At 37.4% G+C, this 15,483-nt stretch overlaps 1 protein-coding gene across 4 annotated transcripts in view; it reads left to right on the top strand.

Annotated features, from left to right (window-relative positions):
* pbx1b (pre-B-cell leukemia homeobox 1b) overlaps nucleotides 1-15,483 on the top strand; it is a 95,720-nt gene that overhangs the window by 66,062 nt on the left and 14,175 nt on the right. For 2 of the 4 annotated variants that reach the window (XM_077199865.1, XM_077199863.1), the window contains exon 3: nucleotides 8,471-8,766. In XM_077199865.1, coding sequence (XP_077055980.1) covers nucleotides 8,471-8,766 — 296 coding nt within the window. The remainder of the gene's footprint in view (nucleotides 1-8,470; nucleotides 8,767-15,483) is intronic. The other 2 variants (XM_077199866.1, XM_077199864.1) reach the window with 1 other exon arrangement.

Genomic DNA, 15,483 nt, shown 5'->3' with positions numbered 1-15,483 from the left:
TCAACATCAGCATCTCTCCCTCCTAGCTGAGAGAATCTCCATGACAACCGCCTCTGTTGACACGCCTGCATACATTCGCCGAGGATTACGTGTTCTTCCGGATATTGACAGCCGTGTGTTATCCGCGGATAATCATACGGGATAAGAAATGTGAACTGCCGTTCCGTTCAGAGCTGAATTATTTCGTGAGGAAACTGATCCTGCTGTCAGACCACTGACATGGATATAATCTCGTGAATTTCTTACTCCAATTTGACAGAAAAATAAGTGAATGCCATAAATGTGTTTTTATGACAAGTAAAAAATTGTGTTCTGTTGCATTCTGTTTCATTCCGTCTAGCTGTTTTTTAGTCAATTACTGTAATCGTTTAGACACCTACCGACTTGTTAATTTTAGAAAATAATGTAGATTCGCACATTCATCCTAACTTAAACTAGGAGGGATGATTTTTGACAGTTTTTGAGTTTCAGAAAATGGCAAGTCGTACAGTAAGTGTCAATCATACTATTGTTTGTGCAACTTCTGGCCGTTAAAACAGCCTATTTAATTTTGAGTGTCAGAGGAAAGAATATTGTCAGGATAAAAGTAAAGTATGTCTTGCGGGAAATACAATTCTGACTTTATTTCTTACAATTATGAGATGCAAACTCGCAAATTTGAGGAAAAAATCTGAATTGCAAGATATAAACACAGTTCTGACAAAAATATTTTTCTTTCTCGCAAATGTGAGAAATAAAGTCAGAATTTTGAGTTATAAATTCGCAATTGCGAGAAAAAAAATCAGAATTGCGAAGATTTGCAATTATTAGAAAAAAAAACTCATCGCAATTGCGAATTCCAATTCTGACAAAAAGTCACAATTACGAGAAATAAAGTCAGAATTGTGAGTTATACATTCACAGTTGGGAGAAATGTGAGAAATAAAGTCATAATTGACTTTATTCTGACTAATTATGAGAAAAAAGAAAAAATATTTTTCTGAGACAGAAACAGAATTGCAAGTTTTTATTTCACAATTGCGAGAAATACAATTCTGACTTTATTTCTTGCATTTACGAGACATAAACTCACAATTCTGACTTTTTTTCTCAGAATTGTGAGATATAAACTCGCAATTCCAGTTATAAAGTCTTAATTTGTTAGAAATAAACTTGCAATTCTGGCAAAAAGCAAAAACTAGAATTGCAGTTATGATAAATAAAGGAAAAAGTTTGAGAGAACTAAAGTCAAAATTATAAACTCGTACTTGCAAGTTATAAAGCCCGAATTGTGAGAAATAAACTTGCAATTCTGACAAAAAGTCAATTACAAGAAATAAAGTCAGAATACAACTCATTGCAAGTTATATAAGTGAAGTCAGAATTGCGAGTTATACATTCGCAATTGCGAAAAATTAATTCTTACATTTAACAGTGAAATTCGTCATGTTCCGTAAAACAAATCCAGTTTTAACTGGTGCGCAATAAATCTTGGGATAGGCTGAGAAGGATCCACTTGTTCTATCATTCGCAGCTTGGGGAACGAAGGACACATTTGTAGGCTGCGACGCATTCGGCCTTGAAGAATCCAGCCTCTGAATTGGAACGAAGCCAAAGTGAGAATTACGAGTTGTAAACTCAAAATTGGAAGTTATTAAGTCCGAATTCAAGATATAAAGTCACAATTACCTTTCGTATCTTTCATTCTGTGGTGGAAAAAAGCTTCCATTGTCTGTTTTTGGTGCAAGAAGAAACCTTGAGATTTAGGGAGGTGTCTGCTGAATCTACAGTTGCAGATGATCTCCTTTTGTCCTGTTGGACACATAATTTAGTCTCAAAGTGTCATTTGTGTCTTGTGCTTGTTGAAGTAAGACGGGGCCGCAGTCGCAGGGTTCAGCTGGAGTCATCGCCGCCTCCTTTTATAGAAGTTCAATTAATATTTCAGTATCTGCGGGAGCCGTGGCTTGAAGCAGAACCACTTGATGTTTGGCTAATGGAAAATGCAGAGAACTCCGAGTACTAAACATCCTTCCATGCTGGGGAAAAAAAAAGAAAAATGCAAGGCTTTTGGAGAGGAGCCACGTTGAGAAAAGGTGCATAAATCCTGCATGTGCCTTTCTTCCAATAACACTACTCGGTTTCTCGGAAATTAAACATATCGTCTCCGATAAACAAGCCAATGGAGGAAAAAATCCATTGTCTGGTCAGCCTGTGGCCTTGGGTTTTTATTAAATATTGATTTGATTTGTAAAAGGCCACATGCTGTGGGCTTGAGCAAATGTCACGAACTCCCATTTGTTTTGTAGCGGTTCTAACAATCTGTTGAATTGAACATCTGATGCTAAGGTTTGGTGGCTCAAGTAAAAACCAGCCAATCTCCTTGACCTTCTGAACGCAGATCTGGGAAAGTAAGCCTGATTTTGCTATTTGCAGATATAATTCCTGTTATGCATGTGGGATGTAACTTGCAACAGCTGACAAAACAAGTGCAAGCAGAGTAAATCTTCAGTAATGTCAAGTAAATGTCTAGACTGAGATGTTTGCACGATTCATGATCTCATATCTTAATGAAGGACTTATGGTCAATAGTTTTATGGGATTCATGAGATTAGCTGCTTGTTCCTTCATAAAGGAAGTACATATATGTGACCCTGGACCACAAAGTCATACGTCCACCAGTCATACGTCACACGGGTATATTTGTGGCAATAGCCAACAATTCATTGTATGGGTCAAAATGATACATTTTTCTTTTATGCCAAAAATCATTAGGATATTAAGTAAAGATCATGTTCCATGACGATATTTTGTAAATTTCTCACTGTAAATATATTAAAAAAATAGATTTAGATTGGATGCAGCAACATTTTACATTTTTTTCACAACTTTAAAGGCGATTTTCTCAATATTTAGACTTTTTTTGCACTCTCAGATTCCAGATTTTCAAATAGTTGTATCTCGGCCAAATATTGTCCTATCCTAACAAATTATGCATCGATGGAAAGCTGTGATGATGTATAAATCTCACATATAGTCTTTTTCTCTGATTGTCCGCATCAAATGAAGTGTTGTAATGTGATTCATCTCAGAGATAGTTGGTTCTGAATGCAGTGAAAATGGTTAGGAAAAAGCTTCTCCTAGAGATAAACGAGAAAACGGCGTTAACAAGGCTAGAGATGTCTTTTCTCCGAGGCGTTAAGCTATCTGGTCCACGCCGTCCTGCTGGAAGGAATCATGCAGCTCCGACACTGGAAAATATTAGCAGGAATCAATTAGCCTGCCATTATGGAGTAAAGTGGCCTTCAGTGAGTCGTGTAATTATGACCCAGAGCCAAGCCCATTCTGTGCATGCAGGATCCTTTCCCCTCATTCCGCTTAATTGTATTTATTTAAGATAATCCATTCAGTGGTTTTAATTATGTGCTCTAGTTTACGAGAGAGATAAATAAATCATCATTTGTCTCGGTGAGACGTGGTCTTGTTGGATATTCCTGCGTGCGGTTTATCTGTGCGGTCTGACTCTTCAGCCAAGTGTCAATTGTAAGTAAGTGCACACAAGACTGTTATTTAAAGTGCAATCCATCAATGGAAAAGAAATAAAGGAAATAATTAGAAAATGGAGCTCATTTAAAACAGTTTTTGGACAAACCCAAACCCCATATATTAAACTTCAGCACCTGTCCCACACTATTTGTGCTACGAATATGAATGACTCTTCAAATCACACGGCTTGTTGAGGAGAGTTGTTCTGGTATTTTTCTCTGACTTTGTTCTGCAAATACTTTTTTTCTTTTTTCCTTATTCTTTTCTAGAGTCTGACTCATTTTCTTCAGAAGATATATAGAAATATTATTTTATTGTTTTGCAAGCCTAGAGTCTGAATCATTTTCTTCAGAAAATATTTAATTTTATTACACCTAGCATGAATCATTTTCTTGAATCATTTTCTTCAGAAAATATTTTATTTTATTTCATTTCATTATTTCATTTTATTTAATTTAATTTTATTTTATTACACCTAGCATTAATCATTTTCTTGAATCATTTTCTTCATAAAATATTTTATTTTATTTTATTTTATTTTATTTTATTTTATTACACCTAAGCACGACATCATACGTTCCTGTTTTAATCCATTGCAGGATAACCCATTGAAAAAGACAGCGTTTGATTGGTTGATGTATGCGTGTCCAGTGTGTGCAGACGGCTGTATGAAGAGCAGCTGGTCTCTCCATGTTTGGTCTTTTGCTCTGGGTAACAATCAGCTGTCAATGCGGGATGACATCCGGCGGATCCTCCTGTCCCGGCAGACGCTGTAGTCCAGCAGGACCCGCGTGTGTTTATTGGGTGAAACCACATCAGGAAATCTCCCTTACTTACGAACACGTGCGAAACTATAAACAGGATCAGGTTCTGCTCTGTCATGTTGCCAGATCGTTCTGTTACAGCATGCTTGTAAACCTGACTTTTGATTTTATAGTACTTGAAGTATTGCTCTATGTGACCTCATGAAACTGCTATGGTTCTCCATAAAGGTTTTCATGCTTGTATGTTCAGAATATCTTTTTTCTTTCCATTGACTTCTGATCCCGTGCCATTTTGTTTCCTTTCAAACGTGTATATCGTATTGCGTTTGGCTCTGGGTTTTTCGTTCTGTGTCCATCACGGGCCAAACAGCTTTTGGTTTTAACAGACTGATGGTGGAGATTCATCCAGCCAAGTAAAATAAACACCCGTGAATGTGAAACCGGGACTTGGCAGAGGGAAAGCTAATCGTTTCGTGAACGGGGGAATTTTTATGTTCCATTTTCGCTTGACAGTCTAGACGTTTTATAACGTTGGGAGGAATTCTGTTGGCCTTGAGTTTCTGTCAAGACTCCCTTGTGCTCACAGTCTATGTTTTTACTTCTAAAAGTGCCGTAAAACATGTGCTAAACTTGTGTGATAGGATCCTTATTCTCATTTTTTAGGAAATCAACTTGAGAGTTCTTGCTCAGAGTGTCTCAGTGCATTAGAAACTTCCAGGTTATGACACAACTAACAGTCATTCACAGTAACCGGTTCGATTTAATGCTTTAATGAACTGGGGATCTTTAATGTGCTGTTTATGAGTTGTGAACTACAGGCAAACCACGTTACATTCTGCTGTGTGTTTTTTCAGTAGTCGAGTGAAATCACAGGAGCTGTATCAGATAAGAAACACCTGCGATATGTTGAGTAGTGTTGTGCTCCAGATATGAATGATTCCTCAAAGTGTGTCTTAATCAGAGGTGTACTGTTACTTTAATAGCAGATCAGATTTACAATTTTCACCTGACGGATGATAGAATGTGTGAAAAAAAACTCCACAGACTCAATAAAAACTTATCCTACATTACCCGGGCATTCGTTTTTCAAAGGCGTCGTGTTATTTTTTAAATTAAAAAAAATATATATTATATTAATTTGTTGTTTCATTTTAAAGTTATTTTGTTGTATGTCATGTTATTTTGTTTTATTTTATGTTGTTGTTTTTATTTAAGTCTCTTTCAGTTTTATTTAATGTTATTTTATTTTGTTATTTAATTTAATAATATTTTATTTTGTTTTTTTTTTTTGTTTTATTTCATGTTTTTATTTTGTAGTTTTTTATTTCATGTTATTATTTTGTTATATTTAACAATTTTTATTTTTTTATTTTATTTTTTTTAATGTTACTTTATTTTGTTTTATTTTTGTTTATATTTTATTTTATTTTTGGTCACTCAGGCATGTGATGTTACTCCATGCAATTTTTTGTTTTTATTTCATTTTATTTTATTTTATGTATTTTTTATAAATTGTTTGGTCACTCAGACACATGTTAATCCATGGCAATTTTTATTTTATTTTATTTTATTTTTGGTCTCTCAGACATGTGATGTTAATCATGTCATATTTGATGTTATTTATTTGATTTTATTATATTTTTGGTCACTCAGACACATGATGTTAATCCATGTCATCTGCATAGGCTGTGAGATTCTCCCCATCTGAAGCCATGCCACCATTTCAGGTTGGATGAAACATGTTGGTTAATGAAACAGGATGTTTCTCGAAGCTCAGCAACACAGAATTGCGCAGTCTGGCTCCCGCTGGGCCCGAGTCGTGAACTCTTGACCTTTCCTGCTCGCCAACAGTTTTTGCATTTGCATTTTGACTTAAAGAGGAGGTGAGAGTCCCGTTCCCCCTCCCGATGGCCATGCAGCCGGCCTGTTTCTCACCGGGCCGCAGTGGTCTGGGTTAATGCTCCAGTGCACGGGCTTTGTCTCTGGATTAATGAAGTGTTCTCCTCCCCGTTTCCTTTCACTCCCAGACAATGCATTGCCCCATAATCAGCGTTAATCTTGAAGTCTCAATGTCGGGGTTTTTTTTTGCCCATGTGTCAGAACTTATGAGGAAATTACTACATCTACCTCTGACTCGCTAACTGGATGTGACGTTGGATGAGAGAGGAGAATGTCACTGATAATTAAAATGGAAGGAAGATCAAACCTGGCAGCAGGATTGTGTGCCATTCTCTGCTGAACTGAGAAAGCCTTTCATATTCTACACTCCAGTCCCTGAATTCATATTGAGATGTGGCATTCATTTGCATTTCAAATTTGAACTGGTACTAAAAATAGAGTGAAAAACATCATGTGATTAGTAATAAAGTCCTACATAATAATGATAATATTGCAGTATCTTATAGTAAATAGTATCATGTATATAATATTATATTGTATAGTGATATTTATGTAAGATATCAAATATTTATATACATAGTCAATTGAAGTGACAAAAAAATAATAGTTTCTTTATGAAATAGTTAATTTCTTTATGATATGAATTAAAGAGCACTTGATTTCACTGGAGAACTAATTGAGTGTGTGTTTATTTCCTGTTCTTTGTATGTTTAGTGTGTGTCCAGTCTATGGTCAAGTGTGTCTGTGTTTTAATACTGAAGATCAGCTGGTCAATCTGATGTAAAATAGAAACACTAAGGCCCTCTAGTGTTAAAGCAGGAGAGCGCAGGGATACTCACACTGAGATTTACTGCGCTGAGTGGGAAGCTCATGATATGATTAGATGAAGTTTTATTATATCATCATACATCTTGGCAAAGTCAACTGCAGCCTTGGCCAGTTTTTGTTTTCGGGCCCAAAGTCAATTTATCAGGAAGAGCAGATTCTCTGTGGATCGATGAGGTCGGACCCGTCGTGTCAGACTCGGTATATTAAAGGTGAAAGGAGAGACTCACAACTTTTAGACGCACATGGACGTTTCTGAATGGTTAATGGATGCATACATAGTTGTTGTGGAGTTGACATTGATTCCTCTCATCGACTTGCATGTACCGTCATGTTTAACTTTTACACAAGTTGACACAGTTCAAATAGTGTTCAGTGCTCGTCTGCAGCAATGACAGGACAGTTTACAGGCTTTGCTGGAATTTTTGCCATTGTGTTAGAACTGGTTACACTGAACAAATGGCGGCTCTGTGTGTGTAAACGTGCAGATTAAGGGCCGGTAACATTATAAGAAGTTCCCCTTCCTACGTCAGAAGGAGAGCGAAATCTGATCGGCTCTATTTTTGACATGCTTGCAGAGAAAGACTCACCCAAACAAAGTTACTGGGTTTCACTTGTCACATTTTCAGGACTGGTAGAAGCACAGCGGACCCGATTATAGCACTTAAACACGGGAAAAGTCAGATTTTCTTGATATGTCCCCTTTAAAGTCTCTGGTTTGAATAACCTTATCCTCAAAGGAAATTTATCAGGAAGAGCAGATTCTCTGTGGATCGATGAGGTCGGACCCGTCGTGTCAAACTCGGTATATTTAAAGTCTCTGGTTTGAATTTTAGATTTTTTTTTGCACCCTCAGATTCCAGATTTTCGAATAATTGTAACTTAGCCAAATATTGTCCTATCCTAACAAACCATACAACAACGAAAAGCGTATTTTTCAGCTTTCTTTCAGATAATGTATAAATCTCAATTTCATAAAATGGACCCTTGTGACTGGTTTTGTGGTGCAGGGTTATTTATATGTCCCCTTTAAAGTCTCTGGTTTGAATAACCTTTTCACGTGCTTGTTTGGTTCCAGCGTTGAGTATCTGTGGCTCGCAGGAGGAGAGGCCTCATCTTTTACATCAAAAATCATTACGATATTAAGTAAAGATCATGTTCCTTGAAAATATTTTGTAAATTTCCTACTGTAAATTTATAAAACATTTATTGTTGTGAGTGAATGCAGCAAAATCGGGAACATAAATGGACAACTTTTTCAGATTCCAGATTTTCAAATAGTTGTATCTCAGCCAAATAGTGTCCTATCCTAACAAACAATACATCAATGAAAAGCTTATTTATTCAGCTTAAATTTCATAAAATGGACCCTTGTGACTGGTTTTGTGGTCCAGGGTCACATATGTCCCCTTTGAAGTCTCTGGTTTGACTAACCCTTTCATGTGCTTGTTTGGTTCCAGTGTTGAGTATCCGTGGTGCGCAGGAGGAGGAGCCTCCCGACGCCCAGCTGATGCGATTGGACAACATGCTTCTGGCGGAGGGCGTGTCCGGGCCGGAGAAAGGCGGCGGATCCGCGGCGGCGGCGGCAGCGGCGGCGGCTTCAGGAGGAGTCGGTGCCGATAACTCGGCAGAACACTCCGACTACAGAGCCAAACTCTCCCAGATACGCCAGATCTACCACACCGAGCTGGAGAAATACGAACAGGTCAGCAAGCCTGCAAAAGCCAACAGCCAAATTCCCATGCTGAACAACATGGTAATAATGTGATATAATCACACATACTGTACAAAGTAATCAGTCATGCATTCTGAGAGCTTTTTGCAGGAGATGCTACAGTTAAACTATGCTTAAATAACTGTTAGGGATGCACCGAAATGAAAATTTAACCAATAATCTGTTAAATTTGAAAGCCGATAACCGATATATTGGCAGATTAAATCTAAATCCAAATTTTTATATAATTTTTGAGAGCGTGATTACAAAACAAAAATCTTACTATTGAAATTCATGACCCAAGCACACAATTATGATGATGTTCTCATTATAATTTTATGTAGCCGATATGACAGACTTGCACTTTACTGTATTTTCCTTTTTTGAATTGATTCCAATCATATTTCAAGCAATTCAAAACCATCATGGCAAACAGTGCACATCTGATGTGTCTCAGCTGAAGGAAATTATCCATTATGTATGCTTTAATATATCTGCCAAATTTGGGCCGACAACGATAACATAAAAAATGAACATATATCGGCCGATACCGATATGGTGGCTGATATATCGTGCATCCCTAATAACTATGCTATTAATCTGAATGAACGAGAATTTCACTGACATCTTTATCATCTTAGAACATACACAAAACCAGACCAAAACCAAAGCATTTTGATGAGAAATAAAAGATGTGCAGTGACACCAGCAACGTGTGCTGAAGTAAACAGTTTCATTTGATTCCATGTTGACTGTAATATCTCATAAATTAGATTAGTACAACATCTGTTTGACTGCCGTTGTCATTCTTCAATGTAGTGTGTGTGTGTGTGTGTGTGTGTGTGTGTGTGTGTGTGTGTGTGTGTGTGTGTGTGTGTGTGTGTGTGTGTGTGTGTGTGTGTGTGTGTGTGTGTGTGTGTGTGTGTGCGTGTGTGTGTGTGTGTGTGTGTGTGTGCGTGTAAGTGTAAGTGTAACTCAGCAGGCAGCATTTCCATCCCAAAATGTGTCAGATCACATCATGATGTGAAGACTGTGTTTAAGATGCTGTCGGTGAAGGCAGGGTTACAGTGAGGCTCTGCTGGCAGAAAGAGGCTCTTACACACTCCCGTTTTAATGTTTGAGAGGCTGCTACTGACAGCCCAGCGTTCCCACGCTCATGGAAAACCGAGAAGCACACGGGAATGTTCAAATTGTTATGGAGGTTAATAAATATTGAATTGAAAGGAATTTAAGGATTCTGCTTCCTATTACTCCTATTCTTTTAGTAGTTTTAAGGATGCACACACTTAAAGCAGTTTTCTTTACTAAAGAAAAAAATATAATTTTTGGTATATAGTTTTGTATCCACTGTAGGATTAAATTGAAACTGAAAATTTTGACCGATACCAATAACCGATAATTCTTTATATTTGTAAGCCGATAACCGATATATTGGCTGATAAATCTAAATCCAAGTTTTATATAATTTTTGGGAGCCTGATTACAAAAACAAAGTCTCACTATTAAAAGCCATGTCCCAAGCACAGTATAATGATGTTTTTATTATATTTTTATGTTGCCTATATGACAGCACATAACTATATTTTCCTTTTTTGAAGTGATTCCAATCATATTTCCAGCAGTTCAAAACCATCATAGTGAACAGTGCGCATCTGAAGTGTCTCAGCTGAAGGAAATGATCCATTATTTATCGGCTTTAATAAAACCGCCAAATCAGGTTATAAACATTCAAAATGACCATATATCGGCCCGATACTGATATGGTTGCCGATATACAGTATCTTGCATCCCTATTATTATCATTAACAAAAAGTAAAACTATTAAAACATTTTTGTTAATTGTAATAAAGCTGAAATAACATAAGATATAAAAATATGATGAAAACTTGCCAAGGAAACATTTTTATTTTTTGTTTAGTTTGAGTTGAAGCACTGAAAGGGCTAACTTTAAATAAAATAAATAAAAAATACAACTGAAATTAAATAAATAAATTTAATAGAAGTAATAATATATCAAAAAAGACAAATGACTAAAAATGTAAAAAAAAAATAATGAAAACTGACCGTATAAAAATAAAAGCTAATTTTATTAGATTGTAAACTGTAATAGTATATAAAAATAATACTAAAATTACTAAAAACACTGATTTAAGCCATTATTAGTTTTCAGAATGCTAGAATGCTTGCATTTTGGGTTGCACTTTATTTAACAGTACATGTACTTACAGTGTACTTACCCAAGTAAGTACAAGGTAATATAAGGTACCTACATGGGTTAAATTAGGTGTAGGCACCTAGTTATTACCCAGTTATTGCAATTACTATAATAAGCACATACTATGTACATGCAGAACAGGACAGTAAAATAACGTGCTACAGAATTTTGTTATTCTTTTAAGAACCGTTCATTTGGACTGAATCATTGAGTGAGTGAGTCATCAGATCGATTCATTTACTCATGAGTTCCAGGCATATTTCTGAGGCTTTTAATTGATTGATTAAACAGAAGGCCTCATTGGTTGATGAATCAGACCGCTGATCTCGCGCTGTGTGTTTGCTGTAGCGTGCAGCTGGAGAGGACAGTGCAACAGAAAGACGCTTCGGCTATTTGTTGTCTTGTTGTATCATTTCACAGAGTCAGAGTCTTTCTGTCTCATCACATTGGATTCAGACCTCAAGCGCACAACTCTGCTGAAGCATCACTTCTGTAGATTCAATAGCACTGCAGAAAATACTGTTCTTCATCTGAACTACTACAGAAATGTTCACGGAAGTAGGTTAGGTTAGGGTTTGCCTGTGTTATTGTATTTTATATCAATATTTTTGTCACAGAGTGACAAACAGGCGAAGAAGACGAAGATATTCCAAAACGAGGTTTTAATAATAATATACCAACAGACAGGCAAACTTGATGCAACACACACTTAACATAGACGTTACCGGACACTGAACAGAACACAGGCGCTTAATACACAGAGATGATTCACTAAACGGTGAACAGTGATGATAGTGTTAGTGTCCATTTTGACTGATGAGTGGAGGGAAATAGGAACAAGGAACACGAGACAAGAACGACAACAAATTATTTCAGCTTATTGCCAATGCAACATTAACTAATATTTGTATTTTTCAGCAATCTTTTTAATAGTTTTTGTTTTAGTTAATAACTGGTACTGGTATTTTTATCAAATGGTTCCATATTATCTTGATTCTCTTAAAATCTTAGAAAGTCTTGGAATTTTTCATAGTGAATATAATTATTTCTCGTTATACTTTGAAAATACTGTATTCTCCGGAAATGAGTCGCACCTGCCAGTAAGGTCAAAATTGCATTTGTTGACAGCAGAAAAACACAGATATAATCACATCAGTGTAAAAGTCACACACTATTATGACAATGTAAAATACTGGTAAATAAAATGACAATTTTACAAACATTATGAACACTATAAATATGTATTTTAGTTCCACTCATTCCACAACACATCTTTTACATATAACAGTATTCAGAACAAAACATGATTGAAAACTATAAAACGTATCATTCATCATAAACAACATTTATCATATATGCCATGCCTAAACCAATCTTATTTCGCGCGAAACTGAATCTGCCGGCGTGTGTGAAATGCGCGATACAAATAAACGTGAGCTCATGAACGTCTTTCAGTCGGCATGAAGCCAAAAGCCTGCGCTTTCTGCACGTTTTGCATGCTTGACTTAATTGCACTAAGTGTCTATGGAATATAAGCAGCACGTTTCAGATGATAAAAATGTGATTTATATTCCGGAAATGTGATAATCCAATGGCTTGAAATTAAACTTTCTGTTTAGAATCTCTCTTAAATTATAAATTTATTAATTATTAAGTAAATTCCTGAAGGAATGTGTGTGAATTGTACAGAAGTGCTTCTTATATCAGGCTGCTGTAGGTTATTAATTGCTCAATGTTAAAGAAAGCATCAACATGATTATCACTCATGTTTAAGCGAGAGTCTTAGGGCCCTATCATAGACCTGCGCGATGCAGCATCAGGCGCGACGCAAGTGTTTTTTGCTGGTTTCAGTCTGACACAGTTTTCATTTTCACATCCTGCGCCTCGTTGTTTAAATAGCAAATGCATTTGCGCCAAAGGGCTGCTGGTCTGAAAACGAGGAGTGTTCAGGTGCATTGTTGGCGCGTTGCTATTTTAAGGAACTGAAATAAACTGTGCCATTGACCAACTGAAACCTGGTCAATGGCGCAGTTTTTTTTGTTATTTAAAGGTACAATATGTAGGATTTTTGCAGTAAAACATCCAAAAACCACTAGGTCAATGTTATATATTTTGTTTAGTTGATTACTTACAATATTCCAAATGTTTCAAACAATTTGTAAATCGTGAGAAAATTGCGATTTTAACCAAGGAAACGGGGCGTGTGAGCAGGGGTGAGGAGTCGCCAGTCAATGACGTCATATCCGCGTTAGCCTCGGTGTCCTCCAGGTTTGACCTCGTACTGCCATAGTAACCATGGCGACAAACGTGGACAACTGGCCCGTTATGCCTAGCAGGACGCTCACGCTGTTGTTGTTTTGTTCAAACATTTTGGATCATGGCAAGCAGACTTTGAGACAAAAAGAGGACTAAAACGAACATCTTTCCAGATGCCGAGAGCTCCACGTCTACGACTAACTTCTACTCGACAGAGACGCGAGTGTTGCATGTACTTTTAGACAGGTGAGCAAATGTACATAAAACTAATGTTATCAATGTTAATCAATGTTATTTAGTTCAACATGATGAAATGTTAGAATATGATCTGTATTCTATTCTAATGTTGATCTAGCTTAACGTACTTAGTCTCATATAGCCAACACACAACCTAACTAACAACATTCAACACACTCAAATGCCGTTTAGTGTGATAGTGTAACTGTTAACGTTAGAGCAAGTGAAACAGCGCTGCATTACCTCAAGTTTGATTCGTCATGGCCTAATGGTAACAGAGTTGGACTAGTGACCCAAAGGTTGCTGGTTTGATTCCAGTACCGGCAGGAATATGACTGAGGTGTCCTTGAGCAAGGCACCTAACCCCCAATCGCTCCCCGGGCGCCACTCAAGGCTGCCCGCTGCTCCGGGTGTGTGTATCCATGTTTGCAGTGTGTGTATGTTCACTACTCAGTACTCACTACTCTGCTCCTAATGTGTGTCCACTTACTTGGATGGGTTAAATGCAGAGGTCAAATTCCAAGTATGGGTTACCATACTTGGCCATCACGTGTCACTTTCACTTTCACTTTGACTTTCACTTGCGTGTAGTTCGGTAGAATGAAATGTCCTTATTCCTTTATATCCGCGGGACTCACATTGCGTGTGGCGCTGGTATACGTCTAGCAATCGTGCCCTGCTTCACACCACAGTCATGTTAAAAACATCAAAGTATTCACTCATCCATAAAATATCCATCAGCTTGTCGACAAGATCCATAACTCAGCTTAATGTGGAATATACGTCATCAGTATACGCCTTTGTTATTGTAAGAGGTTAGCGACCCCTGGTGGCGAAAAATCCTGCATATTGTACCTTTAAAGGGCGCATTATTGATATCCACCTATAGGCGGGTCCATAACGCGCATACACACACAATCTGCTTATTACACACACAGGGCACACAAACATGCCAAATATTAAAAATAAAAGAATTACAATGTAAAGATTATTATTGTGTACATAAAGATATGGTGTAATCCAGCTTGTCCCGTAGATGCTTGTGCTTTAACCTTTAACCTCACGCACGAGCAGATCCGTTTCCTCGATAGAGAAGCGTTCAGTCTTTCCGTTTGCAAATTCCTCCGTGTAAGTAGCGAATCCGCCATGGGGTGAGCACAACTGGCATTTAAAGGGAATGGGAGATTGGTTTATTGCACGTAAAACCTAATACACACACATTACTCATTAAGAGAATAGTGACGACCCTTTAAGACCATGCACCGGGGGCGCCGACCATTTGTCCCATCAGACACGACCCTAAGTGCACCTGCGCCGTGCGCTTTAGACCATGCGCTTAGATGGTTAAAATAGGGCCCTCAGTCTCTGCTGTAGCGGCTCTCGGCGTGGTCGGACAGTAGATCCATCTGTGATGATGAACGGTCGGGACATAGGAGAGGTGATATACTGAAATGCATTCTGGGACAGGGCCAGGTGTCCTCTGTGTGTTTGTTCACAAAAGCATATTCATATTTGTCATCGACGAGCACAAACACACACACGGACCACCCAGCACAAGACCCAAAACGTCCTTCATCATCCCTTCCGTAACTGTTGTTGTCGTTTTCCCATGAGCCCCGGTTCTCCTGACACGCTCTACTCTCCTACTCATCTGTTTGTGTCTCTCTGTGAGTAATGACAATCTCACGCCAATGAGGCCATTTCTGAATTAAGTCACAATATTGAGAGCGCAACGACTCATATTTATGCGTGATTAATGAACTCTAGAAGGATCTGCTCAGGAGGAATGAGGGCTCGAGAGATTAATGAGTTATATGGACATCACTACATTAAACAGCATCCACATTCTCTAGCATATTCTGTATCTTCATTCAGGATTCACGTGTGGATCTGGAATATGAATGCAGAGATATTGACGTCATAATTAGATATAATTGTATTTATTATTATGGCTGATATTTGCTGATAAAAGCAGTAATATTGTGAAATATTAGTATTTCATATAACGGCTTTCTATGTATTGTATCTAATATATTGTTCAAATGTAATTT

This window comes from Siphateles boraxobius, unplaced genomic scaffold (assembly GCF_051911475.1).
Source record: "Siphateles boraxobius isolate OS27281-9 unplaced genomic scaffold, OSU_SipBor_1 41, whole genome shotgun sequence".
NCBI classification, from domain to species: Eukaryota; Metazoa; Chordata; class Actinopteri; order Cypriniformes; family Leuciscidae; genus Siphateles; species Siphateles boraxobius.
This window is presented reverse-complemented; position numbering and strand designations above follow the sequence as displayed.